The following is a 24,525-nucleotide window of genomic DNA, read 5'->3' as shown; positions in this document are numbered from 1 at the left end:
GCTCAAGCATGTTTGCTTGTCTTGCGAGAACCAATGAGGTTAATTCTCGTGTTGCGCAGCACATTATTAAGAATAAAAGACTATATTAAATCTGTACATTATATAAAAGGATCGTGTCTCTTCAGAAAATTTGGACTAAACTCCTCAATTCATATGGATTAGTTTTACGATCTCTTTATGAACCTTATGGAGGGACAGAAAGCTCTCAGATTGCATCAAAAAGATAATTTGTGTTCCGAAGATGAATGAAAATCTTATGGGTTTGGATGGAATGACATGAGGGTGAGTAATTAATGACAGAATTTTCATTTTTGGGTGAACTATCCATTTAAACCAAAAGCATGACCTGTGTAGTCTGATTAGTGAATTAATCCTATGAATAGGCTCTTACCTTTTATAGTGACGGCAAAACCGAGGAATAATAATGAATCTGATTATCGCCTCTAAAACACACATCTACACTATTATAAGCAGCTGTTATACCTGTGTGTTGGTTAAATTTGGTGTGAGGTGCAAAATACAGGTTAGTGGACTCCAGCGAGCCTCCAGCTGCAGAGAGTTGCACAGACATGCTGAGATGCATGACATTGAGCTGTGCAGCACTAAAATATGTGCTTCATCGCCTGCTGAGTGTCCAAACACGGAGACCTTCAGTGTACTATCACGATCACTGCTTTAATTACCATAGTGTACTGGATTTCTGGCATTCTCTAAAGTTTTATCATTGTTTTTTGTAGAGAATATAAACAATATAGTGTGTTTTTTATGAATAGGCTTAGGTATCCACATCTATCCTCCATTATTTGGATCATGAAAGCACTGTACTACATTTTAAGACCCCTTTTTGATTAAATGAAGAGGAGTCGGACCACTCATAAGCCGTTTTCGAAATTGCCCACATACCCTCATTCACTATTCCCTAAATCAATCCACTAATATAGTCCATTTGAAGGAGTGAATGAAAACCAGTGAGGGAATTCGGACACTGAGTGCACCGGAAGGGCTGCCGTGTTTGCATAGTTTGTGCTTGCAGTTTAATAATCATTTTAAAACGTAGCAAACTGGCAGCTCCAGTAGTAAAGAAAACATTAATCTTGAACTCTACCATGGAAACTATGTACTGTACAACCCTTAATTAAACAATGTAATAATCGATTTACAAGGAATTTATACCTGTATGATATTACGCTGTACCCACATTGGACCAGTGGTTTGGAAAATGGATGGATGATTCAGCTGCAGGCACTATCTTCTGGTCAGATGTGGGTATTCATTCAGCGCGACCCTCACTGTGCATTATGGGTACTCTCTAACCTGAAAATTTTTGTTTTTGTGTGTGATTTAAGCGAAGGCTGCATAATTTATGATACCATTGTGGTAATTTGTTATTGCTGATTTGAAATATGTTGAAATAGCTGCCAGGACCTTTACCAGGAAGCACGCCAAGTGAACTGACTTGCCTTTTTTCACACTCCTGTCTGCTCAAACAAATGCACTCTCTTCTCTTCCTTCTGCTGGTCTACTTATTTATGCAGGGCTAGTAGTTAGTCTAGAGAGTTTCTTCCTGAAGCCTTTGTGATTAATTGTGTGTGTGTGTGTTTGGCTGTAGTTGGTGTTGGCTGAAGGCACACACTCGGATGGGGGATCTCAGTGCACAGAGAGCCACAAAGAGCTACCACCACCCTTGGAGCGAACTGGAGGGATTGGAGATTCCAGACCCCCCTCTTTTCAGTGAGTTATGCCATGCAAATCATTTATCTGACAAATCATAATTTATTACTCACTTTTCAGGCCCATAGTACACCAGGGGCCCTATTTTAATGATCTGAAACGCAAGTGTCAAGCGCAAAGCGCAAGTAACTTTGTGGGCGGGTCTTGGGCGCTGTTGCTATTTTCCCGGCGGGATAAATGCCTCTTGCGCCCGGCGCAAATCTAAAAGGGGTTGGTCTGAAGTAGCTTCATTATTCATAGGTGTGGTTTGGGCGTAACGTGAAATAAACCAATCAGAGCGTCATCTCACATTCCCTTTAAGAGCAGGCGCGCTTGCTCTAAAGCGGATTCCTATTATAACGGCGGATTTGCCAGGTGCGCGCCAGGAGCGGTTCACAGCCGAGGAGGCCGACGTTCTCGTCAGGGACATTGGGGATGGAGAAACCCACCCAAATTAACTTCGGTTAAACAGGCGTATGATAATTTGGGTAAATGTGTAAGTTAGATATATGCTTTTATAATAAATTGTCTGTCTATCTATCTATCTATCTATCTATCTATCTATCTATCGTAATAATGTATGATTTGCAAAAATGAAAACTGCTGCTTCTGTGTAGATGAGAGAATCAAAGTGTATGCGCGTTGTGCACACGCTACATTGATTATGGCCAAGCATGCGCTCTTAAAATAACATATGAATAACATGCGCAACGCGCCACTGACTTTAAACAATTTTTTCCTGGTTAGTGACGCAATTGTTTTCTAAACCTGCAAAATAGCATGAAGGAACGTTTGCGCCGGAACACGCCTCCTCTTTGCGCTGAACCACCCCCGGGAGCGCAAGTGTATTTCTTAGTTAACCGACGTGCTTCTGTGGAGGGAAAAGTCCGCTTTGCGCGGGTGCAAAATAGGAATGATACATGTCCTGGCGGTGTACAAAGTCAATTGCGCTGGGTGCAAGATAGGGCCCCAGGTCTGATAAGAACACATCCCATTATAACTGTGAATCATGGGTTTGTGACAAATGGATGTATGACAAATAATGATGATGAAATGTATAAATCTAGTTCAAAGGGTCAAGTTCTTCATGTCAGCTTGAAACTTAAAAACATTTAAAAAATAAAATGTTTATACAATTTTCAGCTACAAAAAAAGGAACTGACTGGATGATTAGGATGCATTACATTGATCAAAATTCTATTCATCAAAGAATTAATAATGAATCACTGTTTCCACAAAAATATTAAGCAGCAAACTTGTTTTTGAGCACATTTCTGAAGGATCATGTGATACTGAAGACTGGAGTAAAGATGCTGAAGATTCAGTTTTGCAATCACAGAAATAAATTACATTTTAAAATATATAATAGTAATAATATTTCACAGTATTACAGTTTTTAATGTATTTTTTATCAAATAAATGCAGTCTTGGTGAGGGTAAAAGACCTCTTTCAAAAACATTAAAGGGGTGGTATAATGCCCTTTTCATAACGCCCTTTTCATGTAAAAATAGGTCTTTGATGTGTATATGTGAAGTTTTAGCTCAAAATACCCCACAGATATTTTTATATAGCATGTTAAAATTGTCGTTTTTGAGTCTTTCCCTTTAAATGCAAATGAGCTGCTGCTCCCGGCACAGAGGGCGGAGCTTCAACAACTTGTGTCCTTTTACCTCACACAGATATGCACTGAAAATTTTAGCCTTTTATGTTCAAACTAAGACAATGATGGAGAGACTCAAGAAGTGACATCATGTAGAATGCAACAGGACGTTTCTGTATGGTTAGTGGATGAATTTATGTAGCTTATGTGTAGTTATCTTCTAGTCATTGATTAGCATATTCTGTCATGATAATCTATAAATCGCATTCCTTGGTGCGGGGTTTATATAAATTTTAGGGTTAGTGATGTCACTAAACCGGGAGGAATGTTGTGTAGTCCCTACCAGCTGTTTGTTGTAGACCTTAAAAAGCAATTTCTTTAAAGGTGCTCTAAGCGATGTTGGGTGACGTCACTTCTTGTTGACGTTCAAAGTATTGTCAAACAAAACGGAGGCTAGCTCGACCCTCTCTCCTCCTCATCCCATCCCCTCCCCCTCCCTTCCGTGCTTCCTGAAACAGTCATTAACCATTTAGAAAAACCAAACTGGATTTACCCACCTGTCCAGCAAAAACAGAGCCACCTGAATGTCGGATTGGAAGCCCTTCTGCCGGCGGAGTTCTTGCCACCTTTTGAACGCTTTTCCGATGTAAATTCGGGACTTCGAATGTTCCTTCTCCTTTTCTTTGTTATTTGTTCATCGGAACATCGTCTCTTTGGTCGTGTGTCGGCCATATCAAAATTCTCAAGAATATAAATTTTAACGTTAGTCGTTGTCTTGGACATCCTCCACTCCCCACACCCCCCTTCATGTGCACGTGCACTAACCCCCCAACCCCAACGCCCAAATCATTCTTGTCAGTTATTGTCTGGTAAACTGTTTATGTTTCGTGGTCCAGGCTGGGCCAGTTTGTTTTTCTTGCCGTTTGTGGAGCCTGGGCTGTCTACAGAGACCACGTTGTTTTACTGTGTGTTCAGGGGACAGGCAGCTAGCGGATAGTGAGGAGATGTTTTTTCCTGTATGTGACAAAAAATGTTTTGGCCTAAAAAACGTGTGACATCGCTTAGAGCATTTTTTAAATAAAATATCCCCCTTTGCTTTGAATTTTGAGCGTTGTAACTTTGCAGATGTTGTTGATGCTCAAACAGCAACATTACACAATAACTAAAGTTAGAAAAGTGAAATCATACTCAACCACCCCTTAACTTTTGGCCCTCTAGTTGTTAAAAAACAAAACTGCATCCATTTTGAGGAAGAACATTGTTTTGGTTGTGATTCGGCTGTGACTGTGCTGTCATGCAGCCATACCTAAAATGTTCGGTAGGAATACACGTACCATTACACCCCTAGTGTCTGGACAGTTACACCTTTAAGGCATACAAGAAATAACAATACATTTTAATTTAGAAATTTAAAGCATGTCCAACATAGAAGTTTATACAAGTCATTGTATGATTTGCATATACACATTATATATGCATATGCATTGGGTTTTTGAATAACCAGACAAATACATCTGCAAACGTAGGCATGAACACACACACAGACACGCACATTCTTGTACATCTATGTGGGGACATTTATTGATACAATGCAATCTCTAGCTCCTTACTCTAACCCTACCCATCTCAACTAAGTGCCAAACCCAAACCCTACCCTAAACATACCCTTAACTTCATTATAACTTTACCCCTAAAACCAAATATTGACCCTCAAACAGGCCTTTAAAGGGCTCTCAGAAAGTGAGGACCGGCCAAAATGTCCTCACGATACTATCTTTGTCCTCACTCTGATGGTCTAAAAATCAAACCGGTCCTCACAAAGATAGTTGTGAAACACACAACACACACACAAAAACGCACACACTCTTGACAAGCATTACAAAACCACTTATTTGATTTGTTCTGAGTTCCTGACCACAGTCACAGCAGTAGCAGATGTATGTTATCCAGCTGGATGGAAAATATCATTCTTGTCCTTCCGGGAGCCACATGTGTGAATCCCAGCGCCTGTCTCTTAAGCTGTATTCTAATAGGACACAGGTTTGCCTCACATAGTTCAGTATGTTTGTTTGATTTGCCAGCATTCATGTGGTCAGTGTATCAGTCATGTATCAATGCGTCCTTACATTCATATACATAGCCGCCCACATAATAATTCATGTTCTTGGGCAAATACCAATTATAGCCTTTATTAAAGTAGTATAGTTTATGGCAAGTGGTGAAAATATACAGATAAATTGCAGCTTTACTACAAAAACAAAGTGTCCCATGTAGTATTTTGCATGTTAAGACAATAAAGTGGTTCTTATTCATTTAATTGAAATAAACAGTCCAAACAATCCGATTCACTTAAACAAGTCAGATTTGTTCCCTTGGGCCCTAAAAACACTCTTACATTGATTTGCTGTGAAAAAGGCTTTAAAGTGCTTATGTTGTGCTTCTAAAGCAAACACACAGATTAAATATTCTCTTTGTTGGTACTGAAGATGTTGAAGGCTAAATTTAGATCAACGTGCTACAGGGCAGTTTTGCAAGTCTTTCTTTGTAGTCTCTGTTGCACCTGTTCACTTTGTGAAAGTTCTGCGTTTTTTCTTTATCTAATGTTTGACTTTCAGACTTGTGTGTGTGTGTGTGTGTGTGTGTGTGTGTGTTCTCAGTTGTAGCCTTCTCACCCCACCAGAGAATTCTCACCACTTGTTTTCTGTAGTGTCTTGCGCCATCTAGTGGCAGAACATGTAACGGTGAACCACAGACAGCTTCCTTTTCCTCATGTCAGTCCTTTTCTCCCAGCATCTTTCCAACAGACTACCAGACAATTTAGCTTGAAATAAATATGAATTCCCACTCACATGTTTCTCCCACAAGAAATCTCCCTCATTTCCATTATAAAAGCTTCACTGTAAGGCGCATCAGTAAGTAACCAAATGTTATCCCCTGCCTGCTCCCTTTGTGCAGTGCATTATTTATTGGTCCTGCTGAATGCAATTGGTAGGGTGGGGAGAGGATGTTTTCTGCCGTCCCTTGAGCAGCTAATCCGGATTAGTGGACATTAAAAGCCGCATCTCTGTTGCCCCGCGGGCTCTGCAGGGTGACACAGCTGCCTCGGTCTCCCCCAGGACTGAACCGTCCGTCTGCCTGCTGCTCCTTGGAAATACAACATACTCACTCAAAGAGTACAAGAAATGTGCATTAAATGCATCAAATGGTATTTTATACCAGTGTTCGATAAATAAAATAGATTTCAAACTGCTAGATTTGTTACATTTGGGAAGTTTTTCGAATTTGAATTGATTAATTGGGTTGAATTTTCTTTTACTTCACCTTTGGCGTCAACAACAAAACAAATTTCAAGGTATTTCTCTTCACTTTTTAAATTCTGAATCTATAACATTATGATTTTACTGCTCCATATGATTATATTAATTGGACTTTTTATTATTTGGATTTAGTTTTGTTTTTGCCTCCTTTTTGCGATCAGCACAGACCTGCTGTGACCAAGTTTAAGATCACGTCCTGCTAGTTGAGATCCACTGCTTAAATGCAGGTTTTTGTTGAGCTGATTCATGTTCGTTTGGCGAAACATTACCATATTGGTGAAATAACAGGCTCCATCCAGCAGAGAGAGACATTAGCACACTGCTTTGTGTTTGAGATCATTTTGCTTAAGGGGCGGGACTTGTCATTTTGGCATGTGCATGTAAATGAGTAAGCTTGAGTTAGATACAATTTCTAGAAGCAGGTGGAAATAGATGAAAAATGACTCAAAATCATGCATGGCTTGATCATTATCTTGGTTAACCTCCTGGGACCCAGGAATAGACTTTTTCCCCACTGTAGTGGACATTATATTAATTTAAGTGAATTTCTCTGACATCATACATGTCACATGTCACATCCTGGGTGTCCTGTAAAGAGCACTTTCAGGACTTTTCAGAGATATCAAATGTTTGGAGGTTTCACCATGAAAACAACTTATCCTTGGTCTTTAAAAATGTCTGACATTAATTTAGTGATCAAATGTAGCACTCTTATGGAAATATGATAATATATTGTAATTATTATTTAAATCGGACTACTTTTCACATTGTATTTCATAAACCAACATCTCAGGAAAACGTTATGGGGTTTCAAATAAAAAAATGACTTTCTGTTACAGAACAGGACATTGATTTCATACATGTCCACTGTAGAGGACATCAGGACTTAAATCATGTTTATCAGGCATTTTGGGAGACACAACAAGTGAATATGGAAATAAGTTATACATCAATATTCCTATGAAATATTAGATATTATTATTAAAATGTTGCTAATTATTACTCCAATTATTACACTTCTTTTTTCATTAAATGTTGCTCCAAGAACACATTAATGTGCAGATTAGATACAGTGTATAGATACCTTGCATTGAATGGGAATATTCATTTATGGCCATTTTACCCACATATTGCATAAAGTAAAATGGTGTATCAATTCATTCCGTTATATATCTTTCATAACAGAGTTGAGAATCATCTTTATACAAATTTTAGTTTAAATCATGAAACCCCAACATTTATTGATGATTAAAAAAAAAATCCATTGTTTTTACCTATACATATAATTTCATGTCATTTTATTTTTTAAACAACTGAGTCCTGGTGTCCACTACAGAGGACATAGCATAGCATAACATATGAATAAAATATCATTTTTCCAATTTTTTTTTTAACCATTTGTTTCTTATGCTCTAAACAATGTGATGACATGAAAAAAAATATATATATATATTCCGAAGATTTTTTTTTTTTTTTTACTCTAATGTAAACGGGTTGGTTTAAATACGTTTTAGCAGAGCACAACAGCCTGGATATTCACAAGCCGTATAGATAACTTTGTTTTATATTCTTTTTGGGGTGATAATAATATATTATAGAAACAGATTTAAAAGCAGAGTAAAATGGCAAAACTTAAACATTTGTGAATCTTAATAAGGTGTCAATGCATTTAAATGAAGTACACTGCTTTTACACAAAACTACAACTTAAACTGAGTAAATCTATGTCTGGGAAAATTTACTATAGAAAAGACTCTAAATTGGATACAAAAAATACCGTGGGGAATTAATTAAGAATCCCTCAGAAGCTGACAGTGCTGTTATATCTATTTGCATTCTTTTAGTGCTCAATTTATTTAAAGAATTATGCAAAACGGGTTACAGTAATAATGTGCCCATAAAATCTAATTTCACTACCTATTTTCTGTAGGAAGTTGTAGTTTATATCTATTTGTATTTTGCATTTAGCGGCTGCTGTTAACTAAAACGACTTGCATTGCATTCAAGGTTGCATTCATTCATTTCTTGGAAATTGAACCCATGATCTTAGATGCAGGTTTTCGTGCTGAAATACAAAAATGACCAGCATTTATCCCATGTTTTATCACGCGTTAGCATCTTTGCATGTGGGCTCAGTGTCTCAGCAAGCTGTTCTCACCAACCTTAGGTTTCTTTTCTGCCATGAGCAAAAACCTTTCCACTCTCTCTGCTAGAATATCTGGCCTTTGGCAAATCCGCATACACTTATCCATTTACCCCCAACAACCTGCTCTTCTGGGGCCCACCGCAGCCCTGCAGGATTTGAGACTCCCAGACTTCATCCCAGCTGGACCTAAACGCTCTACATTCTCAGCTTTGAAAAACTAGTGACACCTGCTGAAAATGCACGGCTGTAAATCATAAACCCCTAAACAATGAAATATCTGTAAGCGGTGAAATTGAATGTAGGTATGGTAATCATAATTTTAGAATGTTTCTTAGAACATTTTCTCCTCTTTTGTGACCAAGTGTATTGTGACTCAGCATAATAGAGATGGTCTCGAGGCCATATAATGAAGACCTTTCTGTTTGTGTGTGTGTACTAGTGCCAATGCGGTGAGTAGTCGGGATGGATTGGACACAGAGACGGGCACAGAGTCTCTCCAGAGCCAGCGGAGAGAGCGGGAGAGGCAGAGAGCTCACAGGAGGCTACGAGAAAGTGAGTGTGAGTGACTTTAAACAATACTCAGCAAAACAGACCCGTTCTTACACTATACACAGCACATATCATGTGCCAGGAATCTAATTATGCCATAGAATCAGGAAACATATGATACATAAGACATTATTTGGAAAGGCAGTTATTGCCACAGGTGTTTTCCCCAGGTGATGGATGTCTGGCAGGTGAGTGAAAGGACAGACACGTGATACAACAAAACAGCTTTTGAGCTGGTAAATGTGATGCTGTTTTAGGGCAGTCAGAGTGTGCCTTTTCTAGTTTGGAAAGGTTTTTATAGTGCAAATAGTGTCAGAATTTTAAACATTCTATATGAAATATAATGCGTTTTTCTAATATAGCAATACATCAGAAAGACAGAGGTGGAGAGAGGCCAAACATGACATCCTCATGACAAAGGAAAAAGGAAAAAACAAACATAAAATTAAATAAATGTTTTTTTGTGGGTTTTTTTACACTAATACTACCATTCAAAAGTTTAGGATTAGTACGATTTTTTTGTTTTTGATAGAAGTCTCTTGTACTCAAGGCTGCATTTATTTGAACTAAAAACTGTAAAAACAGCATCACTGTGAAATATTATTACAATTTAAATTAGTTGAAATAAGCAGAATTTTCAGCAGCCATTGCTCCAGTCTTCAGTGTCACATGATCCTTCAAAAAAATTATCTAAAATGCTGATTTGGTGCCTAAGAAACATTTCATATTATTATCAGTGTTGTGCTGCTTAATGCTTTTGTGGTGATAGTTTTTGTGGAAACTAATTTTTCTCAGGATTCAGTGATGAATAGAAAGTTTTGTAGTGATGTAAAGTGACATTTTAATATAATTTTATAATTATAATTTTAATAGTTTCAGAAAGAAAGACATGAGGGTGAATAAATGATTACATAATTTCCCCTTTAACCTCATCCCACTTTAAAAGCTAAGAGGTTGTCACATGGTGTTGCAGGATGTAGCTGCTTTCCTAAGGATTGTTTTTCCCAGAAGTTTGTTTCCTGGAAACAAGGCTTGTTTTTGCTTGTTTTAAACCAGTAAATTACAGAAAGTTTATTTCTGTCAGCGTACATGCTGAGTTCTGGGTAAAGAGAGGGCATTTGGAAGCATGAAATCTGCCTTTTGCAGAGAAAAAATATTCTGTCATCAGCAAAGTATGTTCTTAGAGGTTCTGTTGCCTCTGTATGTGTGTGTTGTTGTCAGTAGATTCTAGAATGTCTACATTGTTGAAGTCAGAGTTTCTTAATGCCTCTTACTGTATGGAAGTAAGATACAAGATTGCTTCCTTCTCACAAATTATCTGATCCAGTTGGGAAATCACACCATTCCTCCAGTTTTGTTCACTGGAATCATTTCATGTTATTTCATGTTGCTCTTCCATTTCTTCTGCTGGTTGCACCTCATTAGTGCCAAGTTCATTTATGAGTGCAGACACCATCAGGAACGAGAAACAGATGGAGGCGTTTGTGTGCTTGCTGAAGATACTGATGATTTATGGATATTCGTTGAACCTCTGTGTTTATGACTGTCTGTTAGAGACATCATGTTACCTGATGTTTCTTCTTTGCAGACAGCATTGGTAGATTGTTACCAGATAGTAGTGCTACTTTGTTTGTGGTGTCATTGCTTTTGGTTAGTTACTCCTTAACACTGATATAAATGTTGTGATCCACACTGTGCTTGGTGTTTGGATGTAGAGCACATGAGAAATGTGTCAGGTCAACTCCCCTTTTATTCTCCTCCAGAAATAGTTGTGCATACTAGAGCTGTTAAACCCAGAAAACTGCCATGATAGTGTTCAGTCACTTAAGGATTCCAGCTCTATATATATGTGTGTGTGTGTGTGTGTGTGTGTGTGTGTGTCGGGATTCTTAGATGAATAGACTGTTCAAAAGATATCTTTTGTAACATTACGAATGACTTTACTGTTTATCAGTTTAATACCACTTTCCGATTTCTTGAGCAACAAATCAGCATATTTGAATGATTTCTGAAGGATCATGTGACATGATGCTGAAAATTCAGTGTTGCCATCACAGGAATAAATATATATTTTAAAAATATATTCAGATAGAATACAGTTTCTTTCAAATTGCTGTGATTTTTCACAATATTACTGTTTTTACAGTATTTCCGATCAAATACACACAGCCTTGGTGACCATACTTCTAAAACATAAAAACTATTTTACATGTATGCATCTGTATTTTATTTATTTATTTAACTGGCAAGAGATTGCACAAATACACACGTTCCTTCCTCTGATCCAATTATTTTCATTGATTATTATTCATTTTATTAAAGCTGCAGTCCGTAGCTTTTTTGGGTTAAGAATTATCCAAAATAATTTTTTGACCAAGTACATAACCAGCCAGTGTTCAAACCTATCTGCTTGCCGTAGCTCGATTCAAAATGGTTAGCTTGTAATAATGTTTTTAATTCCAGTGGTACTGGTGGATTTCCGCGGGAAATTTGAGCATGTTTTTGCGTCATTACGTCACATCTGTACACATAAAGAAGGAGTCTCGGCTAGTAGGCTCTATTGCGTGTGAGGATGTTGGTGGTGGAGATTTATAGCCTTTTCTCACAGCACTTGATATAATTAAACATCAATTTGATGGCGTATCCAGAAAGGTTCAAACGACAATCACCAGTGACAACTGGAGATTCACCCGCTGTAAAACGCGAAAGACGTCGGAGAAAAAAAGAGACTGCAACCGGCCCATGTGAAAACAAGGACAAATATCAGAAGGGCAAATGTAGTCACGCAATGCTGATGTTGTTAACATTAACAATTTGAGAACAAAGTATAATTTGCACGGTTTGACGTGATATGATAAGCGATCGTTAGATTTAATCGGCGCGATTTACTGCAATGCTTTTTTCCCCTTAGTTGGTCAGAACAAAATGGGATGTTACTTTTTCCGGTGAAAATTCTTATGTTGTTCATATTTCCAAGTAGAATCTGTGATTGCGTATGACAGTATCCACACCACCAGCGCGTTGATTGACAGCCGCACATTCTCCTCAAAACGTTGGATTCAGCCGCGCCGAGGCACAACGCACGTAAAGTTGATAATTCCGCGAAGAACTGCAATTGCAGATTTCGAACAGAGATGGCGACAAAGAGGAAAAACTGCGTACTGCAGCTTTAATTAGTTGTTGCAGCTCAAATCACTGTGCATTTTTATTTTACTCTTACTTTAGAAAAGCAGATTCTCCTTTTCATTAGAACAACAACAAATGAAAAATTGTGATGACTTTTGCACTGCTTATTCACAGGGTACATTGGTAAGGCTGTCTTAGTGCTGACCTCTGCTGGGTGTGATTGCATGAAAAATGTTGTTAGGAACGCCAAACAGGTGTGTGCCCTAGGGCCAGGAGGAGTGTGAGAGGAGATCTCTTTTCTAGCCTCAGGCCCTTATCTGTTAACCATGCTGAGTTTCCAATATTCAGTTTCAATGATCTCCTAACAACATTTTGTGGTTATGTTGATTTTTCTTGGGTTTGGCTCGTCTTTAGGTTAAGCAACCTTTCATGAACTTATTGTTGTGTGTTGTTTTGCTGTCAACATGAATCCTCAACAAAATGACAGATTCTCTTTGCACACAACATTGCAAATAAATAATCAGTTATCAGCGGCAGCAGTGGCCAGAGGCTTAAATCTGAGTAACGTATACTGCACATTCGCTCAGGGCCAGATCATTTTCCCGTTCCATTGGAAAGTGACGCGCATGTATTTGATAGACAGTTGAGTTCCCGCGTAAAGGAGGTTACGTTTCATTGAGTGCTAGAAATGCTGCAAGCTAATGAGAGGTGCTGCACTGTAATGAGAGCTGTGCAGCAGCGGAGGTAAGACAAATGCGTCTCTCTGATACCAAGATTATTCTTTAAAATATATTTTTAGTTTAAGATTAATTGCATGATTTTATCATAAAAAAATCGTATTTTTTAATTGATGTCTATAATTACTTATGTTTTATGCAAAAGAAAAAGTTATGTTGTTCAAAAACTCTCTATTGTGCTCTATTAACTAAAGTTTATATATATTTATATATAGATGAGACATAAAGACATAAGATTATATTATCTTAATCAATCTAATGAGTATAATTTATACATAATTATTAATAAATAATAGTATGTTCATATAAATTAATTAATATTATTTTTTGTCACATTATAATTTTTTTTTTTAAATGTGTATCTTTTATAAATCTTACCATATTAAAGATGTTCACTTAAGTTTTTTTATAATTTCTTGATCAGTAGTATTTTGCAATTCTCAAGAGTGGACACACTGTCACACCCAAACACTAGAAACTAGTTTTATGTTCAGGAAATCGGATTAAATGCAAAAATAAAAAGGCTTTAGTCTTTTTGCTGCCTGTTTTGATTTTAGTATGAATATACGGGTCACTCACTTACATTTAATAATATGCGCTTTACAGGCATAAGTTGATCTCCTGAAGCCAGATGTAGAGGGATAATTTCCACATCTGGAGCGACTGCATCTTTGTCTTCCACTATCTCTATTTTTCCTGTTGTCGGCCGCATACTAAGTGAGCCTAAAAGGACTCTGGAGAGGCTATGAATGCATTACCCACCTGTGGATGATCCACTCTGATAAAGGGCTGTTTCACACAGCTGCAGGCGGACAGCTCATCTTGCCACAGGCCTCTGCTTGTACCTTTAATCGCTGAGGTGATACAATTGTCCTGTGAACTCACACATGGCAGAGGAATGAAAAAGCTTCCTCTGTATGCGAACGGTGACGTGGTTGGCTAAAATAGCCGTGACTGATTTGTGTGTTTGAGTGGCTGTGTGGAGAGAGTAATGGTCTGAAATGGGCACCTCTGCAATACTGGAATGCTTTGGTCGCACTCGGGGTCCACAGCGGTCTTATCGTTTGGTCAGACCTTTTCAGCGCATCAGATGTCACCCAGAGACGCAACTTCGTCCCTGTCTCTGTACGTATAGGCTAACCCAGCCATATTGTTAGACTGACGTGACAGATTCTAAAAGCCTTCTGGATAAAGCACGTTTGAGTAATATGATTGCACATTTTGCATTCATTTAAATGCACCAGAGGGCAGGATTCAATTTCTTTTTAAACAATGACTGTCCTTATTAGTCCATTAGCATGATTCACTGTCTAATCGAATTTGCTTTCAAGAGCCTCTTTCAGAATGATGTACTGTATTCTGTCTTTTATGTGCTGTCATGCTGTTGATTTCCTCTGCTTTTAAACAATGTCTTATTTGTTTCTTCTCAGTTCCTCGCGTGAACGGTCACTCGAAATCGGAGCGCGTCAATCGTGACTCCGCTCTTGGCTATGACAGTGCATCAGTGATAAGCAGTGAGCTGGAATCCAGCTCATTTATTGACAGCGAAGAGGATGAGGATGCCAGCAGGTCAGACATCCCCCAGTGTTTCATTTCCCTGAAAAAATTATTGGCTCAGAGTGCATGATTCATTTCCTTTTAAACAATGACTGTCCTTATTTGCCCATTGGGATGATAACATTTCAATCTAATTTGTGTAGCTGGCCAAAAAATTTAATATGAATGTAATGTTTACAAATGAAAAATTAAGTATGGTTTGTCAATCGATTTCAATTTTGATCGATTTAATAATGTTTCATCTTTTTTTCCATAATTATGTGGCTGATTTGTGGCTGATTTTAAAATTCTGTACTATTTTGTATTGATAAAATAAAAATAAAATAAAACACTAACAACTAAAAATAATTGTTTTAAATGCTACTAGTGAATTTAGGTATCACAACATAATAATGTACTTTATGAAGATGGATCATCATTTTAATATTTGCTGAAGATTATACTTGTCGTCAGTGTTATTAAATTATTAATGTTAAAAATGAACTTTAAGGAAGTGTTATAAATGAAAACATAACGAAAATCAGCCTAAATAAATTTAATTAAATCTCTTATACTCTTCTGTCTTATCTTATGTAACCATTATGACACTAATATATTGTGCATCCATCCAATAATTAATAATTCTTTAAATATAATTCATTTGTTTTGTCACTGACCTACACATAAGTCCTTCTTTGGTGTTTGAATTAACTTCTCATCGGGTTTGATTTCTGAGAAACTTGATTTTTGTATGTTAACACATCAGTGCCAGTCAGAATAAAAAATGTCAAATGAAAATAGACGGCCATAATTTTAATTGAGAGTCAAATTGAGAATTAAAGTAATGCATTTAGAGTTCATAATTACATGGTGCTTCATTATTGTAGTGTTAGCCTCTGCCCTGAACTCTCATTTTTGTCTGAAGTCACAGACTCAGCAGTTCAACCGAGCAGAGCTCTTCATCACACCTCATGCGTAGACACAAACGCAGGCGACGGAGACAGAAAGTCACCAAAATGGACAGGGTGAGAACATAGAGGGAAAGTGCACATTTCTACATGTTAGTGTTTGATCCTTATAAATCTTTTGTATGTTCTCTTAACAGTCCTCATCCTTCAGTAGTATTACAGACTCCACAATGAGCCTCAACATTATTACGGTCACTCTCAACATGGGTAAGAAACTTATTCACTAGTATTCACTCCCTTCTTGTGCATCCTCCCTCGCTTCTCTATCTCTCCACTCCACCTGCTTAATAAACTGAACTTCCTATTTTTCAAGGTCTAGTGTGCACAGTGTGCTCTAAATATAGCCCTCAGATGAACACATCATTGAAAACAGCTTTATCTCTCTTTCTCACAGAGAAGTACAACTTCTTGGGTATCAGTATAGTGGGTCAGAGTAATGTCAGAGGAGATGGAGGCATCTATATTGGCTCCATTATGAAAGGCGGAGCAGTGGCGGCGGATGGCAGGATTGAGCCTGGAGACATGCTGTTACAGGTGAAGGGATCAGCAGTCTGGAACCTCTTTCAAGAGTGATCTAATGCATTTTTTGGAAGATTAAAAATGATAATAATTATGTGCATTAAAATAATTGCCAATATCCACATTGTTACAATGACAGTTCATCTAAAAATCTTGTTCCAAACCTGTATAACACAAAAGAAGATATTTGGAAAATTTGGACAACATATAGGGTTAGCTTCCTATTAAATGTAATATCACCAGGAAAATCGCTTTAAATATATAATTTTGTTAGTAAGGTGTTAATTTTAAAATTACCATGATCGCATTAACAGAACTGAAACTTCCCAGTCTCTTCTGCTTTTTAGTTTCTAAATATACTTTTGAGGGATTATGAAGGTTTAGTCGGGTCAACTGCTTCTGTTGTTGACATATTTTGCTCCTCTCCGTTTCCTTCCTCCTGAAAGACCTTGTAGTCATATCTGTTGTCCCAGTGGACAGAATGGTGCTTTCAATGCTTTTGTCATTTATTTAAATAATAAAGGGGTTTTCCTCAGCCCTGGTGATCTCAGATTCTGCTTAGAAATGGTAATGGTTAATGACCCTGTTTTATTAGGTGAATTTTGGTCAGTGGTGTCCAAATGACCATGAGATACAGGTAGACACTCTGGTAGACTGAGACATTGGCTTAAAAATTCGGTCATTATTATACACCATTACAAACTTTCTTTCTTCAATGAAACGCAAATATATTAAACGCAAAAACTATATTTTTTGATAATGTCCTGGTCACACATTTTTCCATGCAATTACAATTAATGGGTAGGAAAATGCATTATAAAAGTGCATTACTATAAAAATAATCCATATGCACCATATTTTCATCTGATGGCTTAATGTGAAGAACAAGTTGTTGTTGACTTAGATTTGTGTCTGTTTGTCACACAAAGCTATTAGATTTCAGAATATAGTGTATAGTCATTTACTTTTATGATACCTATTTTGGAGCTTGACAACCCCAGTTCACATTCACTTTCTTTTTACTGAAAATAGTGGCCAGGATTTTCCTCAGATATTCACTTTTTGTGTTCCATAGAAGAAACTAACAGTCATGATGACTTGTAATTATAATCATGTGAATTTGGGAAAAAAGGTGAATAAATAATAAAATCGGTGTACAAAGCAGTTTAATAAAAACTGATTGTGGAAATAAATGTAATTGTATCTACAAATAATACAATACCAATTCTTCATAACTCCATGTTGATTTTGCACAATATTAAACCCACAGAAACTATTGAAGTCCTTCAAGTTAAAAAGCTTCATGTGATGTAGTAAAAGCTTCATATGATGCGAGGTTTAATGGAATTGTAATTTCAGGTGAATGATGTGAACTTTGAGAACATGAGCAATGATGATGCTGTCAGGATTCTACGGGAGATTGTCTCCAAACCTGGGTGAGAGAGGGTGCCACACCGGAAATTAGTGACACATTCAGTAAATCGTGTCATAATGCTCTCTTCAAAATTGCTTCATGTTTCATAATGTCCTCCACAGGCCAATAAGCCTTACAGTGGCGAAATGTTGGGACCCTTCTCCTAGAAGCTACTTCACTATACCTAGAGGTACGTACCTACCGCCTGCCATTATAGCAGCTAAATTAGAGACATGAAGAACCATGCGGCATTCATCTAGTTCATTTATCCCTGTCTATCCTCAGCTGAGCCAGTAAGACCCATTGATCCTGCAGCCTGGATCACACACACTACAGCACTTTCTGGGCCGTACCCCCATTATGGTATGATCAAAGTCACATTCACGTCCCATCTGTTAGTATAATGGTAGATGTATCATGCTCAACACTGTTATTTCTTTCTTATTTCACAGAGTTTGATGACCTTCCCCTTTCTGTGCCAAAAACAGACATGGCAACTATAGTAAAAGTCATGCAACTACCAGATTCAGGCCTGGAGATCCGAGACCGAATGTGGTTGAAGATCACTATAGCCAACGCTGTCATCGGTTTGTGTTATTCTTTGCTGCGATTGTTTGGCGCACCTTTTTTGTTCCTTGTATATTGCAAGTTTTTTGGTTGATGTTTTGTATAATCAATGTATTTACTTGTGGTATTTTTCCTCATTGCTCGTTCTCTGTGTTCCAGGGGCTGATGTTGTTGACTGGTTGTTCTCTCGGGTGGAGGGCTTCAAGGACCGCCGCGATGCCAGAAAATATGCCAGCAGTTTGTTGAAACACGGCTACCTGAGACACACAGTCAATAAAATCACCTTCTCGGAGCAGTGCTACTATACCTTTGGAGATCTGTGCCAAAGTACAGTCAACATACAGTCATACAGTCATGATCATACAGGGCACTACTGTTAAAAGTGTGGGGTCTGTAGGATTCTTCAATCTTTTTGAAAGAAATCTCTTACACTTGCTCAGGCTACATTTATTTGATCAAAAATACAGTAAAAACTAATATTGTGAACTATTATTACAATTTAAAATAATATTTTCTATTTTAATATATTTTGAAAAGTAATTTATTCCTGTGATGGCAATGTTGAATTTTCAGCAGCCATAACTCCAGTCTTCAGTGTCACATGAGTCTTCTGAAATCATTTTAGTATGCTGATTTTTTTTCAAGAAACGTGGGACCTGGATCATTGCCAAAATATTTCATGGACAGTCTCTCGGGTATGGCAAGAGTTGGCCCATAGAATCACCACATGAGTCAGATACGATTGAAATTGTTAAAGCTACACTGTGTAGGATTTTCTCCCATCTAGCGGTGAAATTGTTTATGACTACCAACTGAATATTACTTTCTAGCCCCTCCCATTCCGAGGGCGTTTTAACTCCTACGGTGGCTGTATTATTTCAATTCTTCCGGCAGTCGCGAGTAATCTCCCCCTCGCATTCGTCACGGTGCCACTGAGTGTAAAAACACGGAAGGCAAAACTTGAATTTCCAGGTATGTCCCTCTTTGGCTAATGTATTTTCAAGATGGAGGCACAACATGGCTGCCGCCATTCGAGCGGCTCGCTCGCATGTATTCTAAATGGCAGATTCTGCGCTTACGAGAATACTTGATTAGTTGGTAGAAGTAATTACACATTAATGAGCACATATCATTTTGAAAGAACAAAGTGTTTTTTTGCTAAGAATCAACTTAAAAAATTACACTTAACTTAAATTACACTTAATTTAATTACTTAATTACACTTAAAAAAATAACTTAATGAATGAGTGAAATGCCTTTACTGGCACTTTTGATCACGTTTCCTTGCTAAATAATAATAATAATAAAAACAGTAAGACTTTACAATAAGGTTTCATTTATTAACATTAATGTATTAGCTAACATGAAATAACCATGAGCAATACATTTTATACTGTATATGTTCATCTTTGTTAATGTTAGTTAATAAAAATACAACTGTTCATTGATTGTTCATGTTACTTCACAGTGCATAAACTAATGTTAACAAATACATTTGATTTTAATAATGTATTAGTAAATGCTGTAGAAGTGCAGTTCATTATCAGTTCATGTTAACTAATGTTAACTAATGAAACCTTATTGTAAAGTGTTACCAAAAAAACTTACCGACCCCAAACTTTTGAACACTGGTATACCTTTAAGAAGTTAAGATAAGATCTGGCCAAAGGTCAGAGCCATAAAGCATTATTAATAATACTATAATTAAAAATGATGTGAAATATCATAAATAATTTGAATGGTATTAAAATGTGTTTGTTTTCAGATATGGCTTCTCTCAATCTGAATGAGGGATCCAGTGGTGGTGGCTCTGACCAGGATGGTCTCGCTCCTTTTCCTCCACCAGGAACCAACCCCTGGCCCCTCGGTGGCCAGCCCTACCCTCACCCAGGTTACCCCACTCCTCCGCCAGGCTTTCCTCCTGGATACTCGGACCCCTGCCACAGTTTCCACAGTGGCAGTGCAGGCAGCCAGCAGAGTGAAGGTTTGTGTGAGAGAGAAATAGAGTTTAATGCTGGATAAAAGGGAAAACCCCTTACCAAGGTCAATCCCGTGAGCTTCCTGTGTGACTTTTACTTTCGGTTTTAAGAGCGCTTGTTGATGTTAAGCAACAACAGCAGCACCGCCCTGTTACTACTCAAAAGTTTTTTTAGGGCATTAGATGGAATTTATGATAGTAAAAAGGAAACCATCAGTGGGTTTATTGTAAATGTGCATGTAGGAAGACTAGGTACAATACTACCGTATGTTTATGCGTATTGAGTTTTGCTTTCAGTACCTAAATGAAGGCATCGAGACAGAATGACATCAGTGATACAAGACTAGTAAATCATGTGCACATGTTTGCATAAAGAGGGATGATGGTAACACTTTTAGTTTTTTTCCCATTTATTCAGAAAATGGTCAACCCAAAGGTTTAAAAATCAACCATTTTTGACATAATAGCAGTCGTTACTTATGTAAATGAAAATGAAATACATAACTGATTAATTAGTCAGAAACAGTTAAGCTAGTAGTAAACAGCCTGGTGTTTCATTTATAACACCTTTCCTGAAAATGAAAATGATCTATAATGTGAATGATTATAACTTATGTGTAATGCTAGGCAAAATATAAAATAAAATCGAACAACATATTATTAAAGATTAAGGACATACTTTAAAACTGACGCCAGACTATATGTAACCACACAACATGCATGACAATGTTAATATGGAAAACACATTTAATAAATATTAAATCCTAAAGACACACTAAACAAACAGGAAAAATGCTGATATTTTTTGTATTATTGCTACAAAATCATACCCCCCCACACACACACAAAATTCTATAAATTAATTTGAACTCACTTGAAAAATTTTCTTTTCAAATATCTGTGTCAAAGGTGAGAATTGATTTGTCTTTATCAATGTTACATTTATTAAGTGTTATAATATTCCTTCCTTAAAAGTATATTAAAATGTATTGATAAGTATATCATTAAATACTAGTTTAACAGTAAGACTAAATCAAGATCTCAGATGCCAACTATTTTCTTTTTAATCATTCCATTTCTAGAGCATCATCATTGTCGCTGTATTCAGTTGGATTTTCCATATATGTGGTATGACCAGACTTTTTAAATCATTTATGCTGCTTATGCCACCCTTTGCACCCTTTGCACCCTGTACAGAGCTGGGAATGTGTATCAGGAGTTATGTAAAGGTCATCAAGCTAAATTACTAATAAAACACCAATCCAGTATACTCAGGTTTGGTCGCTTCAGGAGGCATAATGTAGGGTGGTATCACAGAAACTGAGGTGCAGGGTTCGGTTTGTTGGAGTGTATTGGAAGGACTGGTTGGGTGACGTGTCATAATTATGATATTCCCTCTGTTTTGCTGGCCGTCTGTAGACTGATGGAAATGTTCTCCTAGGCACAGGGGATCCGGTAAGATTAGCACTTTCACCTAAATGCCTTTCCGCCCCACCTTTTCTCCTTATCATCTTATTTCAATGGTTTGTCATCATATGGCATTTGACTCATTGAGATGGCCATTGTGACTCCCCAGCTGTGTTGCTTGTTTGTGTTTTTGTGTGGGCATGTACAGTTCTTTACCTTCATTGTGCACAAGAATCAAACCGATTCTCATCTTTTGAAAAGTTATTTTGCAATACGCTTTTCTCTATTTGCCAAAGTCTGAATCAACCAGGGAAAGGAAAAATGAATATTTCCATGATGATGTATGATGTGAGCTGAAGCAAATCAAATTTGGGAGTACTGCATTGTCCAGAACTGAGTTACCTCAGTCCATGCCATTTTGACCTAACCTCAATGCTGACGTTTTTGAAACGCATAACCGCCAAAAAAATTAAATTATTTGTACCATATCGTTTATATGTTACGTTACTCATATATTGATGTTGTAAAGTTCCCTCATGGTATTGCTGTCCTTTACACCCTGCCCTAACCAGGTGCGACACAACAACACCACAGCCAATCAGAGCAGAGAGCATAAAGCTAGGAACATGATGCCTCTCGAGACAGCATCCTTTTTTATGCTGTTCCTTGTCAGACATAGGGAATTAGTTTTTTTTTTATTGTTTTTAATATTACATATAGAATATTTAAAAATATTTTTGACATTTTTGCCTTTTGTGTTGATGGGACAGTTTCAGGAGAGATGGGAAGCAACCATGTCATCCAAAACGTTGCTGCACAACATGAGAGATTTGTTCAGTGTTTATACATTTCCACAATCAGTTTCTTCTTGTATATGTTTGATGTTTAATATACACTACTGTTCTAACGTTAGAGGTTTTTGAAAGAAGTCACTTATGTTCACCAAGGCTGCATTTGTTTGTTCAAAAATACAGTAAAAACAATAATATTGTGAAATAGTATTAGAATTAAAAATAACTGTTTTCTATTTTAAAATGTTTTAAAATAGAATTTATTCCTGTGATGGCAAAGCTGAATTTTCAGTAGCCATTAATCCAGTCTTCAGTGTCACATGATTCAAATTAGTTAAAGAAACATTTCTTATCAGTGTTGACAACAGTTGTGCTGGTTTTTTTTAATAGAATCTTTACTGCCACTTTTCATAAATTCAATGCATCCTTGCTGAATAAAAGTATTAATTTCTTTCAAAAATTTCTAATATAATTTCTTGACCCCAAACTTTTGAATGGTAATGTACAAGAGAAATGCAGAAAAAAGGAATTAAAGGGATAGTTCACTTTGAAATTAATTTTTGGTATGTTTTAGCTTACCTCAAGGGCATCCAAGATGTAGGTGTCTTTTTTTCTGCAGTAGTTTCAATTTTTATATTTTTAGGTCAAACCGTTCTTGTCTGTCAGTCATATAATGCAGGTCTATGGTCATTATCTCAAAACACAAGCACAGAGTCCAAATTAAAACAATTCCCCGTCGTAAGTACACATTGATGGCCTAAGACACGAAACGAGCGGTTTGTGTGAGAAAACGAACAGTAAATATCGTTTTTACCACTTATACGCAGCCATGTCCGAGTGATCTGATCTGACGTGTGCGCAGACTGGTGCATAGATATATACACACTAGATGTCGCCTTGTCTACGGCAGTTCATTGGAACGAATGTCTTTAAGGCGACATCTAGTGTATATATCTATGCACCAGTCTGCGTACACATCAGATCAGATCACTTCGACATGGCTGCGTATAAGAGGTAAAAACAATATAAATACTGTTCGTTTTCTCACACAAACCGCTCGTTTCGTGTCTTAGGCCATCAATGTGTACTTACGATGGGGAATTGTTTAATTTGGACGACGGGGAATTGTTTTAATTTGGACTCTGTGCTTGTGTTTTGAGATAATGACCATAGACCTGCATTATATGACTGACAGACAAGAACGGTTTGACCTAAAAATATAAAAATTGAAACTACTGCGGAAAAAAATACACCTACATCTTTGATGCCCTTGAGGTAAGCTAAAACATACCAAAAATTAATTTCAAAGTGAACTATCCCTTTAAGCAACTAACCAAATGTAGATTTGCTTGTTGCGGCTGATAGAACAGAAATTCGGTTAACATTGAAGAAATGGCTGTCATTGCTTGTCAAGTCTGGTTAGCGCATGGTTTTATGAGGAAAATAATAGTACTTTTGTCCTAACACATTATTTTTTCTTTTCAGGTAGCAGAAGCAGTGGCTCCAACCCCAGCGCTGGGAAAGGACGGAGACCCTCCCCTCGAGAGAAGGACCATAAGGCGCCGTGCTGTGGGGGCAGCGAATCAGAACTGGGCACATGGGTTGGAAGGAGGGGTGAGAAGGCATCCAGTCAGCTGAGTCATCAAAGCCACAGCCACAGCCGCTCTGCTGTCAGTCAAGCCCACTCTGGGTACACTCATGGCCACTGTCACAGCGTCTCCCAGCATAGCCACAACTTCACCTACACCCACGCCCCTTTCGTTCAGCCCAATCATCTGTCCTGTGCCCACAGTGAGAGAAGTCACGGCTCATCCTACGGCCCGCCGGGTTTGCCCCCTCCGTACTGCCTTGCTCACCTCGCCCCCAAAGCGGCAGCAAGCAACAGCGCACCCGGGGCTCCACCCATTCGGGAGTTAGGAAACGTCCCACCAGAACTCACGGCTAGTCGGCAGTCTTTTCAACACGCTATGGGCAATCCTTGTGAATTTTTCGTTGATATTATGTGACAGAAGAGTGCCTTCAATCCTTTCAGAGCACAAGGCCTATAGTTCCCCCCAGTTTGCTTCATGAATTTTTGCTACTGACGATCCCTGCACTGAGAATGTACTAACGGATAGCCCGATTTAAATGACCCAATAATGAAAATTGTCTTTTTTTTTA

At 37.7% G+C, this 24,525-nt stretch overlaps 1 protein-coding gene across 3 annotated transcripts in view; it reads left to right on the top strand.

Moving 5' to 3' along the window:
- Positions 1 to 24,525, top strand: part of dvl1a (dishevelled segment polarity protein 1a) — a 44,098-nt gene extending 19,573 nt beyond the window's left edge. The window contains exons 3-15 of one of the 3 annotated variants that reach the window (XM_082146102.1): positions 1,610 to 1,731; positions 9,213 to 9,325; positions 14,616 to 14,754; positions 15,653 to 15,746; positions 15,827 to 15,896; positions 16,084 to 16,223; positions 17,568 to 17,644; positions 17,745 to 17,812; positions 17,908 to 17,985; positions 18,075 to 18,209; positions 18,349 to 18,516; positions 19,955 to 20,173; positions 23,851 to 24,525. In XM_082146102.1, the coding sequence (XP_082002228.1) occupies positions 1,610 to 1,731; positions 9,213 to 9,325; positions 14,616 to 14,754; positions 15,653 to 15,746; positions 15,827 to 15,896; positions 16,084 to 16,223; positions 17,568 to 17,644; positions 17,745 to 17,812; positions 17,908 to 17,985; positions 18,075 to 18,209; positions 18,349 to 18,516; positions 19,955 to 20,173; positions 23,851 to 24,371 (1,944 nt within the window). In that variant the 3' untranslated portion in view covers positions 24,372 to 24,525. Of the gene's footprint in view, positions 1 to 1,609; positions 1,732 to 9,212; positions 9,332 to 14,615; positions 14,755 to 15,646; positions 15,747 to 15,826; positions 15,897 to 16,083; positions 16,224 to 17,567; positions 17,645 to 17,744; positions 17,813 to 17,907; positions 17,986 to 18,074; positions 18,210 to 18,348; positions 18,517 to 19,954; positions 20,174 to 23,850 lie in introns of all 3 variants that reach the window. The other 2 variants (XM_082146101.1, XM_082146100.1) reach the window with 2 other exon arrangements.

Source organism: Leuciscus leuciscus (assembly GCF_965113295.1).
Source record: "Leuciscus leuciscus genome assembly, chromosome: 18".
Lineage (NCBI taxonomy): Eukaryota > Metazoa > Chordata > Actinopteri > Cypriniformes > Leuciscidae > Leuciscus > Leuciscus leuciscus.
Note: the sequence above shows the minus strand (reverse complement) of the source record. Positions and strands in the feature narration are given on the sequence as shown.